We start from the raw sequence: 21251 nt of genomic DNA on the forward strand, positions 1-21251 counted from the left end.
GTTCAGGATTAACAGACTTATGTTTACTGTCCTGAGCCAAAGTGCAGCAATTTCAGTTAGGCAGAAGTCAAATCATGGTGAACCTGAAAGTTGATGTTTACCTTTCATAATAAAGTTGCCTAAAATATAAGCCACAGTAAAATTATTTTTTGAGTCTTTGTATTATTATCAGTTAAATTCTTTTCTAATTGAGTACAGATCACTTGTGACCTTTTATGATTGAAAGTTCATTATTGGTTTTAAGTTTGTGTTTAATAATTAATGTTTTACTTAATAGCAATTAAGATAGTTAAATTATATTTTTCTCCTTGGATTAACAGAGTGAGAAGCAAACGTGACTCTGATGTGTTCAGTTTGAAAATATCAGCATTTGAAAAGTCGTAATTATATCAAGCATCTGGATTTCTTCATTTTTATCTGTACAATTGTCCATGAAATAGCTTGAAAATCACACCATTGCAGCTGAAAAGAAATGGTGGTGACAGAAAGTGCATAATCCTTGCCACCTTAAATAACTGTCAGTTTGTTTGAATTACAGGCACTTTTCCTGTCTGTCTTCTAAGTATATGTGCCCTGGTGTTCCAGCTGTTATGAGTACATTGTTGGCCAATATAAATGCTTTCTATGCTCATACTACAGCAACAACTAATGTATCTGCCTCAGATAGGTTTGCAGCTACTAACTTTGGGGTAAGTAGATTTTATTTTTCAATAGAATACTGATCCTTATTTTCTAATATATGACACAATGTTAACTTCTAAATTCAAAATAATAATTTTTAAAAAAGTTGGTGATTTTAAAGAATGAGTGTTGCAGTTAGCTTTTGAAGATTTTACCAAGTCTACAATCAACCACTACAAAAACTAAAGAAGATACTATTCATTTCCTTCTAAAACCCTTATATGGTTATATGCAAGGAATATAGGGTAGAAAAAACCAGCACACACATATAGAACTAAAATCTTTAACAACTAGTTTTTATCTTTATTGCAATGGGTCTTGCAGACTAACTGCACTAGACTAATTACATTTTACAATTGCTTTCTTGGGGCATGTCATTAGCAAACTCATACTAACCTAATAAATCTAGCCATAAATACTTGTAAACAACTTGTCTATAACAATTTATTTTTTAATTATTATTATTATTTTTTTGCCAAAATATGGTGCACTGTCCAAGCCCTGGACCTAGATGTCAGAAAATTTAGGCAGACTACCAGAACCTCAAGATGTGGTAGTACTTTGTTGTTGTTGATTTTCCTTCTATGGATATATATTTTACAGTGTAGATAAAATATGACAACCAAATTAAAATACACTGTCTAATCTATTCCCTTACCTTCACTGGGACTATAAGAGCAGGAAAGAAAACCAGTAGTTCAAAGGCATTGCTTTCATATTTCTACTATTACACATTACATACACAGAGGTAGATTATAAACGCAATTTGATGCTGAAAAATGCATTCATTCCTTTCCTTATTTGTATATGATATCTAATAATTTCTCATTTAACAGTATGTATGAAAACATAAAATTTTCTTTAAAACAGTTTATTGACATTAAATTAAATATAAAACAATTAAAACTTAATAAATACAAATTATAGTGGTGTGAAGTAGTGTCAGAGATTGTAATGTTCTTTTACATCATTAAGGATAATAGAAACACATGACTTTCAAGATTTTCAAGACATTATGAAATTATACATTTGAACTAGTAAACCAAGGCAAATCTATTTCTAATTTTGCTTTTGTCTTCCCATCAGAAGTCACAAACAACTATCAGATTATATGCAATAAATTAATCCAATCTGTGCCTGGAACAAGTGTAAATTTTTAGTTTTTTAAAGAAAAAAATTGTTCTGGGTGGTAAAAGAAATTTTGATTTGTAGCAAACAGTGTTTGATATAGAAAATATCCTATCTTGAGGGTGATGTGGATTCAGTCACACATTTTGAGAGCTTGCAGATCTTGCTACTGCAAACAGTCTGCTGCTTTCACATAGGCTGGCAAGGATTAAGGACAACATTCCTGTGTAATTTTTTCATACTTTGAATAGTTGAAACAAAACATGTCTGCATTTCATACACAGGCATCTTTAAGATTGAACTCATGGTTTAAAAAAAGAAATAACACCATTTTGTGGAGTAATAATACCAAATACTGTTTTTTATTATTGCTGAATCTTGAGTGTTCTTAGGATCTAATGTTACAGCTTACAGTAAAATACAGTAAATAATCAACAATTAGTTCAAAATACTCCTAAAATAGTACTAACACTAATAATACTAATGCAATAATGTATTTTTAAATTTAGGGGATGTCAGAAGTCTTTATGTAAGTTCCATTAAATAATCATTGTATTTAAGACCATGCAGTAATGTTTTTAAGGAAAATACTTATTTTAAATGTTAATTCATTTTAAATGTTAAGGTTGGTGGTACATCTCCCATGTATATGAACCCAGGTCTGTGTCTTTAGTTTGGAGATAGCATGTTATTGAAATGGAATTTTATCTCCTGCTGCTAGAGGTTTGCTTTGAAATAAGAGTATTAATGCTGCTCCATTCTAGAGAGTAAAAAAGTTCCATAGATGAAAAGCACTATCAGAATATTTATGGTTTAATTACTGTTTTACCGTGACAGTGAAATACGTACTTATTTTGCTATGTACTTACTCTACTTTTTTTTATATATATATAAACTCATTGATGGTTTATTATGGTATGATTCTACGTCTTTGTTGAAACAAGACAACTCTTTCCGTGTTCAAGCCCAATTAGACTTTCAGGTTTTACCCAGATTTTGAAATTTAGAATGTTTTAAACAGATTTCCTGTTCTTTCCTTCCATTTTGCTAATGATCAGAACTACCTTCTTTTATCCTCAGATTGGAGAGAGATTAAATCCTCTCTCTGATGTTAATGACAGTTTACTTTTGACGCAAGTTCCAATCCAATTCATAGTTCAACAGATGGATGGAAAGACAGTAGTAAGCATCATTAATAGAGATTTGGAGATCCTTCTTCAAACAATTGACTTATAGGCAAAATATTGGATTCTTTTTCTTTCTTGTCAAAAGGTATTTGTTAGTGGATAGCTGCACTTCATCAAAAAGAGCATCTCAAATTCAAGTCCTCAGGCTACAGCTGGGAAGGATTTGGAAAAAAAAAAAAAAAAAAAAAAAAAAAGATTCCTTATGGGAACCATGCCAAATTAGTAGGTTTGGATGTAGGTTAGCGCTTCGCTGAGCATCAAGTGACAGTGCATGAAGGACTCTGGTTTCAAATTAGTGTGTATCCTATTTGAGGGATATCATTCTGAGAGCTATCAGATCTTGCTATTTCCAGTAGACTGCAACTTTCACATAGTATGCAGATTTTTGTGCAGTGGACTATGGTATATGTTCTAATATTAAGACTGGTAATTAAAAACTCTCATTAGTATTACTTGGAAATGGCACAAATCAGCAGGTTATCTTGGCAAAATGTTTTCTGAAGTGTTATTTTCAATTGTACTTTTACATCAAATTCTGCTGTAAATGAACATAAGTTCTTACATATTAAAGGGGGGGGAAGTGGTTTCTTCAAGAGTGTAAGCAATTACAAGGCAAATAAAAAAAACTTGTACAAGTTCATCTGTTTTAGTATGGACTGATAAGATAACTATGGGCTTTAAATTGAATTGATGCATTTTTGGTCAGAGACTTTGGGCAATGTTTTTCAATTTCTAGGTATTTTGCTTGAGTTATTTAAGAATGTGTCAATCATTAAGAAAGGAAAATACTGTTTAGGAGAGTCACCTCACACATCACCTCACTAATGCATTGCACAGCTGCACAGTGTTGAATGCATACCAAGTAAATTACAATATAGGTTAGAAGGCAAAAACACAGTTGTAAAAGATATCTCAGACCAGGACTTTTACATGAAACAATGGAAAACAATCTATCTTTCAAATGAATTAAGAATGTAAATTAGTAGATAAATGCATTCTTTCTTTCTTTTTTTTTTTTTTTTAAGGTGGTGGGGAGTGCAAGCTATAATTTTATTCTTGATTACAAAGTTGTGCCAGTTCTTACTGCAAAATATTATTGTTTTCATTTTACAGAGGGAAAAGTTCATAAAACTTCTGGATCAATTGCACAATTCTCTGAGGATTGATTTATCTAAATACAGGGTATGTGCACCATATTCTACCTAGAGGACAACTCAAATGTGTTTTTCCACAAACGTCCCTGTGTGCTTTATCCGATTAAAGATCTTTTAGAGATAATCCCTCTTGTGGCATAGAAACTGAGATACTGAGTGCTAACAGGAGAGTTCAAATCCTTAGGAACAACATCAACAACAAAAAAATAATAAAAAAAAAAGAGAACTGACGCATTTTAACTATTTTCTCAATTCGAAAAAGTTTTTTCTTTTTTTCCCCTTTTTTTTTCCCAAAAGCTAACAGTGAGTCAAAGGATGAGCAGATATTCAAGAAAGAGTAGGTTTCAACAACTTCATTTAAATTAGTTCACAACATGATTAAGTTAATTCACCTGAGATTGCCTTCATAGACTTACGTAATGTAAATTGGAATTGCTGCTGTATTTATTTTGAGAGGTTCTACAGTCACCAAGATGATATCCTAGGAATGTTGGGATCTGACTCCCCATTTTTCTTGATTAGGAATCCCCAGTTTCATTTGTGCTACATAGAAGCTCCTTCCACTTGTTGTGTTCCAAACCCAGCCTTTACTGGAAAGAAGCAAGCACTGAATACCAGCCAATTATCATACCATTTTGAACTCCCTCTCTTTCTCCATTTCACTGGGTGATGAAACGTTTAGGTGATACATAAGCTATAAGGGATCCATCAGCTATGGCTCTCCTTTCAGCTCCTAGGAATGGCTGCATATAGCTCAGGGATTTCTCTGTTCATCTGGCTTGCTTTCTAAAGTGGAAAGAGTGGAAGGGAATGTTTAAAAGAACCTCAAGGTATTACAGGTAGTAGAAGCTGCACACATTCACTTTTTAAGACTTAAATCTTCATGGAGCATGTAAATTTGTTTTTAAGTTCTTTTAGCACTGAAGAAGGTTATTCCAATTTTTTCAGGGCATGAGGATGACTTTCATTAGTATGAAACCATTTAAATAACAGCTTTTTCCAACTCTGCCTGTTAACCTAGAGATCACAGCAAAAAAAAATCAAGATTCCTTCAGTAACCTTACTACAGACTGTAAGCCCACAAGTGAATTAAGTGCCATGGAAAATCCATAAATGATTTCCATTAGCAAGACTTCCAAAGACTTTTTGTACTGTCTTTACTTCATCAATGTTCTGAAAATATTGTAGTAATTTAAAACATTTGTATTACAAAGCCAGTAGCATTATCAGGAGTGCTCCTATTTGCATCAAAAGGATACTTATCACTGACTTTCTCACAAGCAGAACTCAGGCAGCAGATGAACTTTTCTAATCCTTCCAAGCATCATCTTTGTTTTCCCAGATTATTTTTTCCTAGTTTTTCAAGGATCATACCTTTATTTCCCATCTCACTTGATTCCTCTCTTCCTGATTCAACAGGATAACTTTCCTGCCAGCAATTCTGAAAGACTTCAAGATCTGAAATCAACTGTGGACCTGCTTACCAGCATTACTTTTTTTCGAATGAAGGTATTGTCCTTTATTTGCAAAATATCTAGGTGGTTCAGAACTGAACCAGTTCTAAAGATTTTTTAGAATGAAAATGGTGGATGGGAATACAAGATCATGAAGCACCTTGTAACAATAGCTTGTGATGTCATTGTGGTAGGCACAACATAAAGAGAATTAAATGATTCATTAACTTCAAGTTCATATTTATGTATCCTAAAGTGGAGTAAAAAGCTGAAGCTACTGCTTTAGAAAATGAAGAGTGGTTTCTTTGATATGCAGTGAAAATCACATAATTATATGGTTTAATGATATCTTATAGAGGAAAACCTTCATACATAAACCCTTGGGTATGTAAGCTAAATTCATCATATGAATAATGTCATTCTAATAAAGATTAGAGATACCATTTAATTGCTGAACTGAAGTAAATGTTTTAATGCATTTATAAACTAAGATAACCTGAAGCCAATATATATATTTTAATATTTTTACAATTATTATATTTCAACACTTTTCATCTTGTATTGCAGATCTATATTCATTGCAACATGTGTATTTATTCTATTCTACATGATTCTAAAATTCTATCATTTATGAAATATTTTATTAGGTCCTTGAATTACAGAGCCCACCTCGAGCCAGTACCGTGGTGAAAGACTGTGTAAGAGCCTGCCTGGACTCAACTTATAAATACATATTTGACAACTGCTATGATCTTTACTTCCAGTTAGTGGACCAGGTAGGGCAAACATGCTAGTCATTGGTGTTAGTTTACAATAAGTAAATAGAAAGCATTGCAGTGTTCCCTCACATGAAAGCACTGGGGTTATTTTCATTTTATTCATATGAGAAAGAGCATTATATAATAAGAACATCCAAAGATGGCTATGAATGCTTAAGTGGTTAACAAGATGAGTTTCAAAATGAAAATGTCAACTCATAAATTAGTCTTTACAGTGGACGTGGCTGTAAAATTGTCCTGTGGCTTTAGGGAAAATGAAATTAGATTGATTACTGTTCATTTAAGATTTGTAATTGGAAAACAATTTTTCAAACTCCAGTATTACACTTCAGTGACTGTAGAAGAGAAGTATTAGCATTTGCTGAAAATCATATACTATATTTCCAGTTTTATATTTTATCACCTGTGATGTGTACTTCGATCCAGGATTTAGTAGCTGCTTCAAGAAACCAGAGGATAATTACATAGCACTTCTAAATAACGGTCCATCAGGGTGAACTGTAAAGGCAAAATAATTATAGTATTTGTCATGTCCCAGATGTCACACATATGTGCCTTGAAAACACACATATGCAGTGTAGTATATCATAAATAAGAACATTAATACTACATGATATGAAATATCAAAATTAATTTGACAGCATATTTCACTTGAATCAAAAATATGAATTCCTACATTCCAAGAAAAGCAGTAAATGCTATCTATTCTACTTTTCTGAAATGAACATGTGTTTTCTAATGTGGGACTCCTGACAGAGAATCCTGATAAGAAAACTTACCTCTAGCTCCCAAACTTCAAATGTAAGAAACTCTCACCAACACCTCTAGGCAGAACTCTTCTAGAAAATCAATTGAATGTATTCACCTGCATAAGAACTGTCTAGTAAGTCCAGTAACCTTTAAGCCTTTATGAAGCTGCAGGAGCATCAAATCACAATGAATAAGAAATTTCTGAATGATTATTTGTCATAGGTTTATATTGATTTTTTCTGTGGAGTAATAAGAAATTCTTGAATTATTTGAATTCCTATTAAAATGCCTGAAATGCATCTTGCTGCAGATACCTTGATACTACTGTAAACAGAGGTATATTATATGGGAAAAATAACACAATGTACAAATGATATATACATTACCTCTTTGTAATGAAGTACAACTGAGTAAACGTATGCTTTGTCTTTTTCCCCTATTTCCTTTTTCATATAAGCATGATAGGGTTGATGAATAATTGCAGAAGGAAGTCTGCTGAAGCTACGTAGAGAGAGAGCAGATTCTGTAGAGATAGTCTGAGAAGGCTGGGCAAAGATTACACTTCTGAAACTAATCTGAAATAGCCACAAATAATGAAGCATTTGTTGTCATTATCTTTGAGAAGGTGAAGGGCTGTGTAAAGTTTCCCACTTCCCTACATGCATTTTTGTTGCTCATTAAACTTCTTATATGTAATTTCTTTTCCCTGAGATACCACTTTTTGTTGTCTTTATGTTATTAGGCTTCCAGTTTCATAATGCAGAATTGTTTTAAAATTATTCTTGTTCCTTATCTTTTAAAGGATGTCTGTTCCTTCTTTTTGTGATCACCTTGATTGAGACTGTGTAGTCTGAGAGCACTAAACTTTTAAATATGAATATAGGGGAGGGATTTTAATTCTATCCAATGACATTTTACCCAAATGACTGTAGATAACAATAACCAGGCCAGCTTTTATCCCGAAAATAATCAAGAAACACAATGAATGCTCATGTGTTTATTCTCAAACAGCTTATATTGCAAGCTAAAGACCACTATGAATTTGGAGCAGCAACGTCAAACATCACTTCTATTTGCCTCATAAACAGTTCCTTTTTTTGCTAGCATTTACTCTACTGCAATTTCATTTTGTTAAATATAATATGATTTGTTGCTAGACTGGGTACTGAAGAGTCTGCAGAGTTTATCAGCAAATGCTAGTCATTTTAGTAAACTGTTAAAAGTGGAATATGAAGTAATCTTAGTTCTGCACAGCACTGCAATACCTACAAATGCTAATCTGTATTATAAAACTTCCACTTTTTTTAATCTGTGAATTCATGAAATAGTTTTTTCTCCCTATTTAGTAGATTGTTGAAAATGCAGAGACATTATAGTCTTTTTGTTTTGGTAGAGAATGTAAAACAAGTTTAAATTTATATCTGTCTCCAAATCATTTTTTTTTTATTTTTTTTTTTGAACAGAAGGGTGGATAAGGTGACATTATAATATTTCTGTCTTACTCAATTATTTTCAAGTTTTGGACTTATTGATAGAGCAGTGTGAAGTCCTGAAACAGTAATTAAATATACGTATATTCACTCAACTAAAAAACTGAATTAACTGCTGCAGTTTGACTGCTAAATATATATCTTTTTGGAACCTGTAGCTCTGAAGGTTTTTCATTGAATCCAACCATATTGCAGAGTTATTTCTGGTATCACAACTAGAACAATGAAGTAGAAACCAAAATTGTGATTAATATTTCATTAGCCTTGTGTCAAAAACCCTTAACCCAATTACCCCAGGTTCCACCCTTTAGCCTTCTTCATTAACCATTCTCTTATCTTTGCTTGCCTCCCCATGCAATGGAGTCTTCCTCTGCTCAGAGGGAGGAAAGAAAACTGAGAACATCCTAACATGGTGGTGCAGCAGAGAAAGTTCATGTTTTAGCTGTACAGCTGAGATTTGAGCTGTGAGAAGCGAGAGCTGAAACCAATGAGCCCCAAAGCAACAAGAAATGGTTTATATGTAGGCCAGCACCTGCTCTCACTCAAGGGAAAGACTAGCAGCTGCTGTCTTGCTTAGGCCCACTACAGGCTTGGGGCTTTACTATGGTTCATTTCTTGCCTGAATCATATTGTGAATGATGTTACTCTTACTTAAACAGTAGCATTTCCATCTGGCCAGAAGTGATAGGCTCCTGCATATTATATCCATGAGTGCGCAACTCATGTTAACCACCTTCTACATTTGCCTTCATCTTGATCTTTACAGGATTTCTGTACAAGAGAGTTTTTATGGAGGTCACCTCCTTGTGCTACTCAAATTTTGTAAACTAAGTATTTTTTGTTATCTATATTGAAGAATAGAATTTTACCTCCTGTGATTTACATACACATGTGAAAATCATGAAGAGTTTCAGCTACGTGCCATAGTTTTTTGCTTTTTGTTGTTGTTATTTTGTAGAAATATAGCTCTTGATAAGATGTTGAACTAAATGTGAAATGGCTTTATCTTCTACAACTGCTGTTTGTTTTTTTTTTGGTTGTTTTTCTGAAACATGCACTAGCTGCTTAAAAAAAAAAAAAAAAAAAAAAAAAGTAGTAGGAAAAAATCTTTGTTATAGAAACAAGGTCTTATATAATGTACACCAGGGAAAGGCCTGGTGAGTGACATTAATGCTCCAATAATCATTTCCATTTTGAAAAGCTCTTTTGTTTGCATGGGCATTTGTAAATTGCTGGTGATATTAATCACACCATCCATTTTACAACTGCTTCTGAGCCTCACCTTTATTTCAGTCGCATTAGACACTGACGCCGTATCATTTGTGTATCAGCTAAGTATGCAACAGGGTGATTAATGATACTTTTCTAAAATTCTCCACAGTGACAGCTAACACCATTTCAATTAAGTGTTGCTCAAATTCCCTTTCTGCCATTCTAAATGTTGTTAATAGATAAAAGTTAATTGAGGTTAAGAAAACATTTAATTAATACACTATACTACTAATATAGGCCTATCCAAAGAGAAACAGAGTCCATTCAATTGGTCATATGTAGGCTACAAATGAGAAGCACAGGGAATGTATGTTTAAAAAATATAAATATACATTTTAACAAGGTAAGAAAGTATTAATTTCTTGATAGAGTTTTTTAAGGGGTGAATATTATACATGTAACCACACAGAAAGGCACAAAATGCAAGCTTTCCATCCATAAAACACTGCATTACTTACTAAATATTAATTAACGACTGGACAGTCATGTTGGTAATCCATCTGACATATCAGTGCCTCGTGTCTTTCCTGGTGACGGTTACAAAAATGTAAAGGGGCTTCTCAGACTGTCTATTTTGGATACGAAACTGGTCGCAGTCCTTTTCATTTACAAAGAGCATACAAAATCCCATTTCCGTGAATGAAAATTAAAACAAAATAAAATAAGGAAACCAAATAACTCACTTGTTATGCTCACAGCTTTAAAGTCCTTGGAGAGACAATACCTCTCTTGAATATTCCTAGGTACATCTTCCCAGTATTTCTACCTCCAGCGATTTTTTTTCCCTCCTACTCTGCACTGTTTTCCTCTTCCTGTTTTAAACAAATGCACACATATTTGTTCTTCTAGCCAATCTATCAGTCCTTGGAAAATCTCCATGCAAAATACTTCAGGCAATAGTCTTTACTATTTTTTCTTATTACAAAATAAAGTGAAATTTATCTGCTTCTTCATTTAGAGTGAAGAGTATAGCAAGCCCAATAACTTCAGCATAGTTTAATCTAAAGCAAAAGAAGAAATATTCCTTATAATTGATTTGTTTGGTATTTATTGTGTAGGATATTAAAGTTCCATCTCAACAGACCATTTTACCTACACTCAGTTTCAGCACAACAAGAATTTTAAGAACGTATTTCATTGAATTGTGGACATGCACTATAATTCAAATTTCTCAGCTGATTTGGGTGCCTTAGCACTATATATGGTTTTTGACATGTCCACAACCAGATACAGACCGTTATACAAACTACTGTAATCTGGACAGACTTAAGACAGTCTTCAAAAGGGTCTTAGTTTCAAAGACAGTCTTCGACAGTCTTTCATCTGTAGGTGAAAATCACATAATACTTACTCCAATTTCTCTAATATAAAATATAATAAAATCTTGTTTTGACAGGGTAAGAAACAAGAAGTTCCTAAAGAAGAACAGGGACCAACAACAAAGAATTTAGATTTCTGGGCACAGCTTATTACTCTGATGGTCACCATCATAGATGAAGATAAAACTGCATATACACCTGTCTTGAACCAGTAAGTAATTACCTTCCCCATAAAAATTAAGAATCACAGATTTATTAAAATAAGGACAGGAAATACATCAGAATCAGTAATTGTATTTTAAATGTAATCTGAATATAGATTTTTTTAAAATACAGAATATAAAATCAACAGTTGAATAAGGATTTAGTGCTCTTGTAAATGGAAAGAAACATTTTGTTTCAGGAACTCTAAAGACACATGGTATATGAACCATCCCAAAAAGTCAAGTAACAAAGTATTATGCAAGAGAACTAAATGGATAGACAGAAAGCAAAGTTCAGCAAAACAGTGCGATGGTATTAGAATTATCATAGTATCATGACAACGCAAACTGTACAAATCATGCTGAGACTCCTTTTAGGCATTATAATAGAGTATTAGGAATGTATTTATGTATTTGTGGGGAAAAAAATAAAAAATAAAAAGCTTCACAAAAGGATACTCTCCAAATTTATGGCTACCTGGAGAGAAGGTCTATGTAGGCTGACTTGAAAATTTTTAAAATAGAGAATGGTATCTTGGATTTACCACAGATGCAAGTTGATTTCTCAGAACTGAGATGTAATATGTGAGGAAGGATCAATCAATAACAAAGACAAGTTGAATAACTTATTGTTGTACTAGTAGAGAAGAGCAAGCTAATTGATTGGTGCAAGAAAAGGAGATAGAGTGCTGGGTTTTAAAAATGAAATATACAGAAAGAGCAAAGAAGCATGTTTCACATATTAAGGCTGAAACAAATAAGAGAGATCCAGAGAAACAGATGTTGTGCTAATTGAAATGTGACATGATGAAGACCTGGAGAAAAGTTTCAGCTATCTTAGCTCCTTGGAGATATTTTGCAGAGTTTACAAAATCTCAGCGTAGTCTGGCTGATTTAGACAAAAATTGGAATTGAATCTTATACCTGTGTGATGGCTAAACAATTAATAGAGGCATCTGCAGTGGCAGAAGAAATTTAATAGAATGGTCTGAAGGGGAGTGATAATAATTCTGTTTCTTTCAGGCAATATTTGATATATAAAGGCACTTCGTACATGGAGATGTCCTTGTCTGTAAATAAAAGGTCTATGGACCCACAGGGTTTAGACTTAGTCCCCAAAGAAACTTCCTGGTGATAACCAGATACTGGAAAATATTTGCCTTCTGATTCCTGTCATTCTTTTAAATAAATGAAGAATTGTTTCAGTCCTGGCCAATAAGCATCTTTTTGTTCGATTATTTCCTGCACTGGCCTTATTAAAAACATCTTTCTACCCTGAAGAAGAAACAAAGCTTTTTTTCTGTTTACTACATTTATGCACTTTAGGGTGAAGTTCCTCTATTAACTAAAGCTCAATTTTTGTGTCAGATCATCTGTACAAAAAATACACTTCTTATAAAACATCTACCTGAACAAATATATATGAACTTCATTCCAGTATCTTCATTGAAAAGTATATAGAAGTAACTGTTCAGTGGACAACTGATCCTAAAAATTGTTCTAGGTGTATTCTAAGGCAAACATGATGGAGAAAGGGATGGGATAAAGAACAGAGTTCCTCTGAGAGGATTAAGACACATGCTGCAGGACAGCAGAAATTGCTAGCAAAATAAATTTCCTTTTCAATTAAAAGGAACGTCAACAATAAAAAATAATCTACTTGAAAGATCTTTGTGCGTTTGGAAATCAAGTTCTAAACTCTGTGCCTCTGCACATTTTTAGTAAAAAGCACTCCATTTAATTGTACAGTATGTATGTTGTATAAAACAGATAGAGGGAAGAAATTCATAAGTGGATACCTTCTATACACAGTTTAGAATTTTTGAAAATGCATAAAGATTATTATATATCAGCAACTGAATGGCTATTTTATTTGCCATGAAAACCTAACATACTGCTTACTAAGAAGTTTCACCACTTTTTATTGTATGCTTGATTTATGAGTTGAGGATTAGAGACTGTCAAGCAAATCAGGAAGGTGATTTTGAGAGCAATGTTATGGATAAACTGAGATTTTATAGTATTGTTCCAAGAATGACAGAGAAATTGGGAAAATTATGGCCCATGAGACAGAAATTATTGTAGCAAGAGAAACAAAATTACTCATAGAGCACACTCCTGGTTGTCCTCTTGCTTCCCTGAGAAAAATGTGTGGCTTTTACAAAGGCTAGAAAACCTAACGTGTAGAGTTTTGCTTGCAAAATTTCTCTGAAATTTTGCAGCTTGGTGACCAAATTTTGGAACTGTTTGGAAAAAAATAATAATTTTTAAAAAGTTGTCTTTAACCAGTGATAAGATAAATAATATATAAATAATATAAAATCATTTATTTACACAGGGGCTCTAGAATTTGACCTTTGATTACCATTTCCCTTTAATAAGTAAATGCTGCTGTTACTATTTATCTTCAACATACGAAAATTTTCTTATGATTCTTTTGTGTGTTAAGCTTTGTTATCTTCTCACATATTTGCAACACCGCAACAGTTAACTATGATAGTTGTACAATGCCCATCACATTGTTTAAAGTGTGGAAGTTCTGGAAAGAAAGTTTAGAGATGACTTGAAATTAAGTACTCATAGAGCCCATAAACACTAAATTAAAGTACACAAATGATGGAAACACATATCTTACTAAATGCTTAGACATAGAGGACAGAGAGAAGACTGACTCCACAGCAGCAGCAACAAAAACACAAAATCCTTGTGTGTATTCACATACAGGAAAGAAAAACAAATATTCTGGTATATGTAGTTTTTTGATCACAGGCTTAACAATGCACAAAAGGATAGCATGCATGCACCATTACAGTTGTGCTTCATTACCATGGTGATGAGGGATTAATCAAATGTAGAATAATGAGTTTAATAATGACTATTAGGCAGATACTCAGAAGACAAGGGAGTTAGCTCCAAGACAAGAATGTTAGCTCCATTCTGCGATGCTCTACAGTTTCCAGAGTTACAACTCCTCTACTTTTGAGAACAGGCCATTACACTTTTAGAGCAGATGATGTGAAAAACAGTGTTTGTATAAACTAGTCCTTATATGAATGCTGTTTACTGTCCTTCCTGCAATTTGATGACAGAATTCTAGGATGCATACTTCCTTCTTGACAAATGTGGCTCTCAAACATTCTTTCAAATATATCTCCTCCCTCTATGAGTAGGATGAAAGGTTTTGCAAAATACAATGAAGTGCCTAAATCTTTTCTTCAGTTTCCTTCAAAGAGATTGATCTGTTTTTCCTTCAAAGAGTTTGACGTGGGATTTACTCCCTTACTTGAATTTCTGGAGAATCCAGCTGTTTATACAGTAGGAGACTTGATCCCTTTCTCTTGAGCTTGACTGACTTCTTGGCATACCCTTTGCTTTTATTTGGATTAGTTTTTGAATCCAAACTGGCAGCTTTATCATCCATTAACATCTTGTGCACAGCAATAAATCATGCTAAGAAATCATTAAGCTCTCTTACTTGTTTGGAATTGAATAATAATTTCAGTCCTTTGGGTGGTTTCTCACCGAGCTCTTTCATCTTTAAATGAAGACCCTCCTATATCAAACCATAATCAGAAAGGCAGAATTGGCCCTGAGTTTCCCTCTAGTTGTTGCATACTTGGTCAGAGAAACAGAGAACTTTTACATTAACCTAACCACCAGGGTCTGCAAAGAATTTGATTGTGAATATATTTTTAAATATGACAAATGTAACATATTTTAAAAATATGGTTAATTTAAAAGAATCTTCTTGGGGTGCCATTTATTCTTTATATCTTAATGCTTTGACTAATTTTTGCTTTCAGTTCTGTATGTGGTTTTGTATGTGTTGGAATTTGCCTTCTATTGTGGCCCCAAATGTGCTAAATCAGCAGACACTGCTGCAGACTCTGACATATGACATTCCTAATCAGTGTCTGAGTATTCTATATGCAGGTCACTTTCAGGAAAAAGAAAAAGAAAAAAGAAAAAAAAATATTAATAACAGAATACCTAATAACAGATTTATATAGCTTATCCTATCATTAGTCTTAGCCTGAAAAATATATAACATTAAAACACTACTGCTGTTTCTGACATTTGGAATCCAAGTTGGGATGTACCAGAACTATCTATAGAACAAACTGAAAGTTGTACACTAGTGTTCTCAAGTACTCATTTTAGCATTATAACATGATGTCAGGAAGGAATGTAACACAATATGGAATTTATAAGAAGCTGTTTTTGTTTTTGCAATGTTACTTTTAGGATCTTCCAAGCAGCTTTAACTGTGGTTGCAAATGTCAAGCCTGTGTTCTTCTGCTGCTGTACACATGGATATGTAGATGTTAGAAATTGGACATTAAGAGGATGTTGAAAATATTACATGCACTTAACGTTCTGAGAAAAAATTATGCCTGTGAGAGCAACAGGCATAATACAATCTCAGTCATGTTCTCCTTGGTGGTTTGCGTTACTGTTTGTTGCATAAATTCTTGACGTGAGCATTTTTCATAATGCTGGTAATTCAACCTAGCAGTTTAGTAGGACAGTGAAATAAGGCTGATGATACTAAGTACATCTCTCTGACGAAGTGAAAGCTAGGAACGAGAAAAGGGTAAGCTTTTGGGACATCATGTACTTAGGGATAGATATCAAATAAATGCTTACGGGTTACCTGAAATTTTTTATTCTTACTTATTTTTCATTTTCTCTCAATATTTGTGTAACTGTATGTATATATACTTAAATGTATGTATGTATATTAAAGCAAACTAGAACCACATCTTCATGGGGGAGAGGGCTCAGAAGGAAAATCCAAAAGCTACAGTTCTGTTGCTGACTGACAACCACCTGTCACAGAATCTTGCGGGAGTCACTTTTACTTTGTATTCCTCCTCATTCTATTTCTTGTCTTTTCAAGTTTTGAAGTCAGCGATTTTTTCTCATTACATATTTTAAAATTTCTGCATATAAATTTCTTAAATCATTTAGAAGCTTCTAAATGCTACTGTAATGCAAATAATAAATTATTTTTACATGAGTAAACAAATTGAAGTAAATATGACTATTCATGCATAAAGCTATCTCTGCGGATAAATTGTGGCAGGAGCGGTGCATACCAGTGCCATACCAATCATAATTGCCCACAGGAAAAAAGCTAGCACTTATATACAGTACTTACATACACAGGCTTGGTCAGTATTTCACGGTGTCAAGCTTTGTATGTGCCCTTCTAAAGTGGGCACATACATACCCCATTTGTGAATTCTGTAACAGTGGGGTAGATTGTTTAAACTGTAGAGTAAAAGTCAATATTTAGAACACGTATATTCGTTTAAAAAGTGACATAGACATTATACAATTTTTAACTATTCCATAACCTAAAATAATATAGACTTTATTTAAGGTTATGGAAATTCATTGGCATGTCCAGTTGATGATTATGCAGTAAGTATATCTTTCTCAAGGATACAGAAGTTGGTATCTCTTACCATCAAGTTTAGGTACCTAACTGAGGTCAAGTGAGGTGAATTGAGGATAATGTATAGAACTAATTTAACATAACAAAAGGATAGTTTTTGTGTGTATGTGTTTTTATAAGTTAAAATATAAACACAGATATATAAACCTAATCAAATAAGTGCATGTTTATCAGACCCAGACTTCCATTATGGCCAGCATTGCTTTATGGACAAAAGACATTCTCAATATTAAAACAACTTTTAAATCTTTTCTCAGAGACACATTGTCAAAATTCAAGTCTGGTGCTCAGAAAGCACTCAGACTGGACTGCAGGTAAAGAAATTAAAGACAGTTACAGTTAATACATTTGAGCTTTTGAATAAAAGTAACTTTATGTTTAAAAGAATTAATATCAATTTCTGTAATTGAGCAGCCATTAGCATAAAAGAAGGCATACCAGTGATTTATGCTAACAATTGCTTCATTGTAAAATGACAGGTAATAAACTGTGTAAGCACTTTTTCTCTGTTGATAAGATCATGGTCAAGTATGTCCCAGATAAAAAATACACGCACTTCAATATTATTTATTCTCAGGGTAGTATGTAGAGGCTGATATAATGATCTGAATTTGAGCAACACTCATATAATGCTATTTACCACTGAAAAGAATACATCACTTAGATCATATTGCTAGCATCATATAGTTGTCTCTTTTGATAGCAGCTAGCAGTGAAAATAGTAACTGAAAGATTAAAGCTTTTTGTTTATGTGGAGTAAGAAACAGCTAACATCTATGAAATGTGGACAAATACTTAGTAGCAGCAAAAAAATCTCAAAAGGACTCTTTCAAGAACAAATGAAGCATAAGAACAAAACTAAAAGTTTTAATTAGAGGTAGGAACTTTTCTACATTTCATATTCTTTATTATTTTGTCCTTTCTTCAAAGTGAAACTCTCTAAACAGGGTCTTTAGTCTAAGCCAAGGTCCCTTAGTATAAGCCTAATAAGCTTAATATAGCTTCACAAACAACTTTACTTTTTTCCAGTGTGATGCTAAAGGAATTAAGGCAAACCTGTATGTTCTAAACATTTGAGCCAATAGTTTCAGGTTCTTCATAAGCTACCTGATTTTCCTGAAGTTGAGGATTTATCTGCAAGATAGATAAATGTTCCTTCATTTAAAGCATGTTATGTGATGAAATGGGTGCAACATTCAACTAATTCGTTAGGCCCCTGACATTAGACTAGAGGCAGTTTAAGTTTTTATTTGAAGGATGGATGGTGCAGAAAAGAAAATACAGCGAGTGGATAATAGGGGAATTATTTTGTGGAAAATAATTCCTTTGTACAAATATTTGCTTTACTGCTGTGCAGCTGTAAGCATAATTTCTAGCAGCAGATGAACTAATGTAATGTGATTGATTGCAGGTTCCCTCAAGAGCTGAACATGGGGAAAATCAGTGCTGAAATCATGTGGACTCTGTTTGCCCAGGACATGAAATATGCTCTTGAAGGTAATTATAAAAAAAAAAAAAATATTAATTGCACTAGAGTTCACCCATACTGACCTCCATTGCAAATCACACCTAGAATCACATTTCTGTAGGTGGTAGGACTTCTCTGATATACTTATTTAAGATGATTAGTAAATGGTTAGTAAAAAAAAACGTTGTAAAGGAAGAGACTCATTGTACTGTGACTATATGAAGTTATCTTTGGAGCAAGGAAACAAAAGAATTGTAAATTGTTAATTCTTATTACCTAAATCTGACATAAACATCAATGTTCAAAAATCACAAATATGCTTGCTAGAGAGGCAATTATGCCTATTACAGGCATTCCAGATTTTTTTACTAGCTGAAAATTGCTAGTTTGCCCATAGGAAACATTTACAGAATGAAGTTATGGAGAGAACACATAGAGATAATGAAACCTCTTTTGTGTTCTAAAGACAGGTCGTCTATTTCCAACAAAATCAAATGCAGTTCCCTTTTGTTCTATAGAGTAGTACTACGGTTAACCAAGAGCAAAATATATTTTTCTCTACAACAGAAAATCTCCTACTAATGGTTTCAGACCCACTCATTAAATTGTGATGACTGAAAAAAAAACGTGTAAAAATACCTACATCAAAAAATACTGAAAATTAAGAATTAAGGGAATAGGCTTAATAAATGATTGAAAAAAATTGCCAGCCCATACACATACAATCACATTAATTTTAGACCATTATTAAAACCATCCCTTGAACAGAAATTTGCCAAACCCTAACTAATATATTTCTGTGAAGAAGAAAATATGGCCTTATCTGAACTTCACAAATATTATTTATCTGTTAAATAGAGTTCGGATTTAAATGTGGGAGAAATGCAAAAGAGGATTTTAGCTTCCATCTAATGTCAAGAGTATAGCTAAAATGAACTAAATGCATCAAACCTGAATTTGATTGGAAAATTAGGTTTTTGCTGTCTAAGCTATGTAATGAAATGTATTCCACTGGTCTTGTGTGTGTGCAACCTTTACAGAGATTCTCTAAAGAAAAAAAAAGGAAAATGACTATCTCAGAAACCAATTGTAAAGAATTAAATGAACTTTAATGACAAACTCATGGTCAACCTTATTATGATGGGAAAGGAATTATAATGTAGAATACTGTTCTTACAAAGCAAATTTCTCTCATCCATCACAAAAAAAAAAAAAAAAAAAAAAAAAAAAAAAATATTCAGAAGAATAAAGGACTTTAAGGGCTATCCATTTTTTTCCTTGCACTACTGCAGAAATAGCTAATTAGAATAAGCCAGATATTGTGATTTTTAGGAAAGAAAAACTCATATTGCCTTCAGTCAAGCCTAACTTCAGAACATGTCTACCAGGGATGAAAATAAGTGCACAGTTGGATTTAAACTACAGTGCAACTCAGCAGGCAGAAAGGACAAGAAAACAGTATTCAAAGATTATTTTCTGTATTATTCACTCCATGATGTCTAATGTGTTAATGTGGTACTTTGATGATACTGCAGATTTTTGTCATGATAAAGAGAGAAAAGACAAGTGACTAAAGCACCTGTTAATGGGAGAATTGATTTGTTCATCTACTGTTGTGTTACTTTAATTTGATATTTTTATTATTTGAATTTTGGAATTTTCACACTAAGCGCAACAGAACTTAAGGAAAGAAAGAAGGAAATTACAGGAGCAGTGATTATAATATGTATAATGACAGAAGAAGATATAAGAAACCAAATCTAAAGCATGGGTATAAGAGATTCGCAAACTTGTATTAGAAGGCAATGTTCTGTAGTCATGTCAGAGGATCAGAATAATTAGTTTGAGAAAGAGAACATTAGGCAGAAGATCACTAATCTCTTTGAGAGTGATCAGAGAAAGTTGATCAGAGCTGAGAAATATGAAGACCAACTGAAAGCCACTACTTTGGGTTAGGGCATACTCATGGAAACATCAGTGATAGCAGCTTGCTATCTCGACAAGCTGTAAATCAGAAGGGAGGTATCAACAGAGTGTACAGTAACTGAATGTTCTGATCATACTTACAGGTAACTAGCATAAAGACTAATAAGAATTTCTAACTGCCATTATATTGTCAGGCTTCCATAACTTTGAATGCATAGTTATACTCTGCGCACAGCCAGACCTGAGCACCTCTGTGCTTATCAGTGTTCTGTACGGCAAAAAGGCAGTAGTCACTGAAGACCATTCTAACTGCTAAGTGGAGTGTATTTGATCATTTACTTGAATTTCAAATCAAGCAATGTTTTGTATTCTGGTTGTGAAGATAGAACAAGAAGCTCTTAAGGCAGAATTAATCATACAAAATTGGAAGGTTGGGCTGGATAAGGACTTGAAAACAATTAATGTAATACCTGATTATTTAGAAAGAGGTAGAGAGGATTCATTAGGAGGCACTTGGCTATTTAAGTCTATTCCAAATGAGACCCTGTGTATGGCCTTGCCTCTCTCTTGCTGTTGATACTGTTTTTCTGAGAGGAGCAAATGCCATTTTTCTCAATAAAAATCCCAGGTTACTCTCAGAATCAACAGTGAAACAGTTCACGTGGATAAAGAATAAGTAAAGGAAATTGAAATTCATTATAAATTCTGATAAATGTACATACTTTCACTTTCTGTGGTTTCCTGAACAGGAATCTTGATAAATGTAGTCTCAAAATATATATCAGCATTCTGCTCCTCTCTCCAGCTTTACTGTTCTTTATATCATTAACTCTTTCCCTGAATCTTCTGCAAACTGAGATTGATTCTGTAATGGATAATGACAATAAGATCTTTCTCTTTCAATTCTGCAAATTAGGAGAAGCAAGCCCTTAAATATGGTCACACTCGATCCTCATGTTTTTAATGGAGTTCATCATTA

The 21251-nt window shown here is 33.2% G+C and overlaps 1 protein-coding gene across 5 annotated transcripts in view; it reads left to right on the top strand.

Moving 5' to 3' along the window:
- The window catches only part of UNC13C (unc-13 homolog C), a 142234-nt gene that overhangs the window by 74817 nt on the left and 46166 nt on the right, over nt 1-21251 (top strand). For all 5 annotated transcript variants that reach the window (XM_035335676.1, XM_035335678.1, XM_035335677.1 and 2 more), the window contains 6 exons: nt 539-689; nt 4110-4178; nt 5570-5659; nt 6252-6380; nt 11292-11425; nt 18290-18375. In XM_035335676.1, the coding sequence (XP_035191567.1) occupies nt 539-689; nt 4110-4178; nt 5570-5659; nt 6252-6380; nt 11292-11425; nt 18290-18375 (659 nt within the window). The remainder of the gene's footprint in view (nt 1-538; nt 690-4109; nt 4179-5569; nt 5660-6251; nt 6381-11291; nt 11426-18289; nt 18376-21251) is intronic.

This window comes from Oxyura jamaicensis, chromosome 10 (genome assembly GCF_011077185.1).
Source record: "Oxyura jamaicensis isolate SHBP4307 breed ruddy duck chromosome 10, BPBGC_Ojam_1.0, whole genome shotgun sequence".
In the NCBI taxonomy this organism is placed as follows: domain Eukaryota; kingdom Metazoa; phylum Chordata; class Aves; order Anseriformes; family Anatidae; genus Oxyura; species Oxyura jamaicensis.